Genomic DNA, 6,000 nt, shown 5'->3' with positions numbered 1-6,000 from the left:
ACCTTGAAGTGGAACTCGTCATTAATGGCCATGGTTATGACCTTATTGGCTACTTGGCTTACATTGTTCATGACTCTTGACCTTATACAACCACCGAGTTTTGTTCCTTAGTTGAGTATTACTAAAGTCTAAAACACACAAATGAGATGGTAATCCGCTAAGCGGTTTAATAGTCATTTGGTTGCATAAATTAGTTATATTTTAAAAGATTGTTACATAAAAACATGGTTCAGTAAATAACCTATTAACCCGTTTTTTATTAATTGGGACTTGGGAGTTTATAGATTTATATAACATGTATAAAAGTTTATTCTAGAATGTATTATTTATTTATTTTTTTGAGATAAAAAGTCAAACCTCAATTCATAGGCGAGATAGAGGAAAAAAAGAAGGTTGACTCCTTCCCCCCTCTTGCCCCTTCCTGGAAAAACCCTAATCCGCAAGAAACCATCGTGTCATTATTCTAACATTCAATTTGATCTGATTGTAATTCATATCGACAACCTGTAAGTGTAAACATAAACGATGTCATCGGAGATCGAGGTTGTTGACGAAGTCCATGAATCTAGAGATCGTGATGCTGCCACCGGGAACGGGAATGGAACGACAGAGGGAGGAGTAGATGAAGACAGTTTGAGGGACGATGTTTATACTGCAGCTGCGTACGGTGATTTGGAGAAGCTTCAGAGATTGGTGGAGTCGGAAGGTTGCTCCGTTTCACAGCCGGATAACCACGGGTATTACGCTTTGCAATGGGCAGCCCTCAATAATCGTGCTGCTGCTGCCCAATACATCATTCAGGTTTTTCTTAACACTCACTAATCACAATTTTTTCTTTGTTCTACCTAGATGTATATTAGATGATTCATATACTTATGTTTTGCTTCATCATCTACTTCATTCCTAAGAGTACATAACTCTATCTGCCACATCTGAGATCCTTATGATAAACAGCAGTTATTGTGCGTTGTTAAGGTTCAGATTTGGAAACGATTCCTCTCTCTTTCCAAACAATACGCTTCGACTTTAGATATCAAACAAGTTGCTGCCTTTTGTTGGAGCCCTCACATATATCAAAAAAAAGTTATCTGAACAGAACTGACTATAACCAACATGTTTGAAACACTGAGTTGCTGAAGCCTGAATGTGTTCATGTTGAGAGAGTATATCTTGTATTAGACCAAAACCTCCAATCCACCATATATGTAACATTTAGAGTTGAGTGCTCAACTGTGAATCCAACCATTACATATATGGATTGAGGTTTATTGATATGAAGTAATTCATGTGGTAGTTATTTTGTCTTTTACTTTTTATAAAATCTGCAGCATGGTGGAGATATAAATGCTACAGATCTCACTGGACAAACAGCATTACACTGGAGTGCTGTCCGAGGAGCTATACAAGTTGCAGAGCTTTTACTCCAAGAAGGTGCTCAGATTAATGCTGCTGATATGTATGGATATCAGGTTTGTATCTTCTTATCACATTATTCAAAAACAAAAAATAAATCTTACTCCTAAATCCTAATCATTTACTAAAATTTGGGTTTTTTCTTACAGACAACTCATGTTGCTGCTCAATATGGTCAAACAGCCTTGCTTTATCACATTGTCACAAAGTGGAATGCAGACCCTGATCTTCCTGATAATGATGGAAGAAGCCCCTTGCATTGGTACACTTAATTGGATGCTTTACATTGCTTTACATTTAACATTTCTTCTGACACTTGATACGAGGGTATTTGCATCATTTTGCAGGGCTGCATATAAAGGCTTTGCAGACTGTATTCGGCTTCTTCTATTTCTCGATGCATACAGAGGTCGCCAAGACAAAGAAGGTATGATTATTATAGCAAATGAAAGTTATTTTTTTGTATTAACTTTTTTTTTTTAATTAAATAAATTATATTATATTATTATAGGATGCACACCTCTTCATTGGGCTGCTATAAGGGGAAACTTAGAGGCATGTACAGTTCTTGTCCAAGCAGGAAAGAAAGAGGATTTAATGGTGACTGATAACACAGGTCTCACACCAGCACAGCTCGCGTCTGATAAAAACCATAGACAAGTTGCTTTTTTCCTTGTAAGGGTATTTTTGTAAATACACATTTTTTTATTCTTACTATTTTAATAACATTTTTTAAATTCTGATTTTATTAGGGTAATGCTAGGAGGATGTTGGATAAACGTTGGGATGGAAACAGTACAATAGGGAAACTTTCAAAACTAGGATTAGCACCAGCTCTTTTGTGTGTAATATTTGTGCTAATTTTGACCTATATTAATTCCGTTATTATGGGTATATTTCTAATCTTTTAATAGTTAATACTATATATATATATATATATATATATATATATATATATATATATATATATATATATATATATATATATATATTTCATATTTATAACTCAAGGTCAGTTTTTATAATTTATTTTTATAAATTTGCAGCTCCAAATTTACCTAAAATGACAGCTGTTTCTGCATTAATTGCATGGATTGCTGTACTATTGGCAAGTGCAGGATTGGTATTGTTTTATCGGTGTAGTTGGTATGTCTTATATTTAGTTTAAATATTTATCTTTTTTATTTTTTGGATATTCATTTTAATATTTCGACTTATGGGTGGTTTATTGGTTTTTGTAGCAAAGATCCAGGTTATGTTAAAACAAACAGACATGATTCACAAAATATGAAAGATGATGTAAGTCATTTGTTGATTTTTGTTATATAACTAAATTCTTTATTATTATTGGATGTTTTTTTTTTAATTATTATTTCTTTTCTTTTTGTTTAGGAGCCTTTACTGAAGATTGAGCTTGGTGATCCTGCTTTGTTAGCTGGTAACTGGTCTCAACTTTGTGCAACTTGTAAGGTAAATGCTGCAGTATAAAAATTAAAAAAATAACCACATACTTCTATTAATTTCTTTACTATTTTTTATTTTTAATATAAGTTTTTTTTTTTTTTGTTGACTTATTTATTAGATTGTACGACCTGTTCGCTCGAAGCATTGTTCAACATGTGACCGATGTGTTGAGCAATTTGACCATCATTGCCCCTGGGTGTCTAATTGCATTGGCAAGGTTTGTTTTTGTTCATATTTCCATTTTTCTAATAATATAAATAAAATTTCATAACAATAGTTTTTCATGAAACAGAGAAATAAAAGGGATTTCTTGGGCTTTCTAGTTCTTGAAGTTTTTGCCATGCTCATAACTGGCACAGTTGCTCTTACAAGTATTGCTCTTTCATTTCTTAGTCTTTGGTTTGATGATGGAATCGGAATTCAAGATTCCATTCCATGGGTATGTTTGATTTGATGATGGAATCGGAATTCTCAATGCATTGGAAAATCCTTCAATTTCCACGTTTGATGGATTTCACAACATGTATACGGGAGACCAGAAGGAATTCGATTCCATTCTTCCTTTTTTTTTTACTAAAAGACCAAAATACCCTCGTTACGTAAACATTAAAATGAAAAATTCAATCATACTTTTTCTCAACAAACCAAAAATATCTTATAATATAAATAAAACCACCATTTGAGTTCTATTCCATTTCCTGCGTACCAAACGCGTATCAGATTCCAATTCCTTTGTCAAATTCCAATTCCTTTGTCAGATTCTGATTCCTTTGTCGGATTCCATTCCTTGGAAAAACATTCTACAAATTAATGGTTTATTGCAGGGGTTTTAAGCGACCCAATGGCTCCATCTACTTTTGGAGCATGGCTAAACCATGCTGGCAACCAACACATGGGTGCTTTAATATTCATAATTTCAGATGGTTTTCTCCTCATGGGTGTTGCAGCCTTAACATCTATGCAAATCTCTCAGGTACATTTTTCTGATTTTCATTCTCAAATTCTACAAAATTCATACAAAACAAGTATCAATTTTGAATTTTTCATCATGTTTCCAGGTTGGTAGAAATATAACCACAAATGAAATGGCAAACATGATGCGATATAGCTACTTAAGAGGACCCGGGGGTCGATTCAGAAACCCGTATGATCATGGATGCAAGAAAAACTGTTGGGATTTATTTGTGAATGGTTACAATGAAGACATAGAGTTGATTGAAGAAGTAGCTCATCGATCGGATGAGATTAATATGATGCCTATGACAAGAAATTTGGATCAACAAAACGGGAATGGAAACGAGCATTCCATTGATGTGAATAACAACATGAATTCACATGTTCATTCTTCTAATTGTTCGCATGGGAATCAAGGGAAAAGTAAAACCGATTCTGGCCCGTTAGGGTTGGGGTTAGGGTTAGGGCGGAATTCGCGGGCGTGATTTTTATATATTGGTTTGGAGACATATGGATATGCTGTATCATTATTTGATGTTATTTATGTTCATAAGATACAATCCAAGTTTTGTAGATTGATTCATTTGCATTTGTGCCTTTTTTTAAATTTGTACAGAGACTAGTTATATTGAAAAATTACGTGGGTTTCGTTTCTGATGTTAGAAGTAGGTATTTGTTGATATGTTGTACATGTATAGTTTTTGAAAGTATGTGGTATTCACATAGCAACGAGGTGGACGAGAATCAACATATATGAAACAACTTGGTTCCCATCTTTTTGGAGTTGAATTGCATCAACTTTTAGTTCATAAAGAGTGAGAAAGCATTTTTGTCGTCTTAATAAAGCATAAGCTTTTAGCCAAAGAATGACTAATTCATTAAAACATAAAATTTACATTCCAATTCTTCGAATTCCTTTAAAATCTGCGAACCAAACATGTTTAAGGTGTTTGGTACACATAATTTTTTTTTTTGAAAGGAATGAAATTTACATTCTAGTTATTTATCAACAAAGCACAATTTTCATTAGAATTTCATCAAAATTCTTCGAAATCCGTGAACTGAAACCTTGAGACTTCATTAGAACTAACCTCCTCGTCATACAATCATACAATATCATCATAACATAGTAGACTCTAGATAGGGTCATCGATTATTTTATTCAAGATAGAAACATGATGTGAAATAAATCACCAATCACAATCACCCCAGAAACTCCAAGCCCGTTCCAACCGTCACAAGACACTATGAAGACACTCCATTTGTTCACCCACTCAATTTATCCTTTGGTGAAGCATTAGTTGTCGATGCAACATACGAGATTATGGGTAACAAGGATAAGGTGAAAGTACAATGTTCGAATAGATGCCAATAAGCCAAACCATTGAAGTCACATACGACAATCTTATAACAAAAAAAAAAAAAAAAAAAAAAAAAAAAAATGAGCAAATTGGATCCACCATGAACATCCGTAAGGCATGGCTATTAGGATCATAAAGAAAACTTTGAACATTATATGATAACTTATATGAAAAGACTATAGCCTAGATAGATTAGGATCCGTCTTGACAATTTGTAAAGGCATAGCCACCAAGATCAACGATGATTGAAACTTTGAGCCCACCACAGGAATCCGTAAAGACCGAACCATTGATATTACTGATAAAAGAACTCTTTTGAACCCACCACGACACTATGTAAAGGAACAAGCCATTATGAATGATGATTAAGGGCGTTTCGAAGCCACCATGAGTGTATATAAATGTTTAGCTAGCGTGACAAACGATAGGTCTTCGAATAAAGTCACCATCAAGATTCGAAAGATAGAGTCACCGTAATCAAGGATAAAGGGACCACTCTAAGCTACCGAGATTAGAGGATCCGTAAATGATACTTTTTATAGTCTACATGTTGGATTAATGCGTCTAATGTCCTAATTAATTGGTGTAATGTTGAAGAATAAAAACAAAGTCCTTTTTAGGTTGCCCTCATAAGGAAATGACTTGGATTGATTATAAAAGAGAGAGATAAATGATTTGTTAATATGTTATATAATTAATATATTAATTAAAAATAGTAATAATTAATTAAGATTAATTCAGAATTAATTTGGAATTAATTATGGATTAATTAAAATTAGTTAAAGTTGCAAGGACTGAGTTGTAATTG

At 33.5% G+C, this 6,000-nt stretch overlaps 1 protein-coding gene across 1 annotated transcript; it reads left to right on the top strand.

The window, feature by feature from the left end:
• Positions 1-357: 357 nt before the first annotated feature.
• Positions 358-4,485, top strand: TIP1 (Ankyrin repeat family protein with DHHC zinc finger domain-containing protein). Its single transcript, XM_078969008.1, has 13 exons — positions 358-801; positions 1,329-1,469; positions 1,563-1,675; positions 1,761-1,840; positions 1,925-2,088; positions 2,166-2,304; positions 2,460-2,559; positions 2,655-2,712; positions 2,806-2,883; positions 2,996-3,094; positions 3,170-3,248; positions 3,702-3,850; positions 3,936-4,485. Exons 1-13 carry the CDS (start codon positions 526-528, stop codon positions 4,314-4,316), a joined length of 1,857 nt encoding a protein of 618 aa, XP_078825134.1. The 5' UTR covers positions 358-525; the 3' UTR covers positions 4,317-4,485.
• The last annotated feature ends 1,515 nt before the right edge of the window (positions 4,486-6,000 follow it).

This window comes from Lactuca saligna, chromosome 8 (assembly GCF_052625555.1).
Source record: "Lactuca saligna cultivar CGN05327 chromosome 8, ASM5262555v1, whole genome shotgun sequence".
NCBI lineage: Eukaryota > Viridiplantae > Streptophyta > Magnoliopsida > Asterales > Asteraceae > Lactuca > Lactuca saligna.
This window is presented reverse-complemented; position numbering and strand designations above follow the sequence as displayed.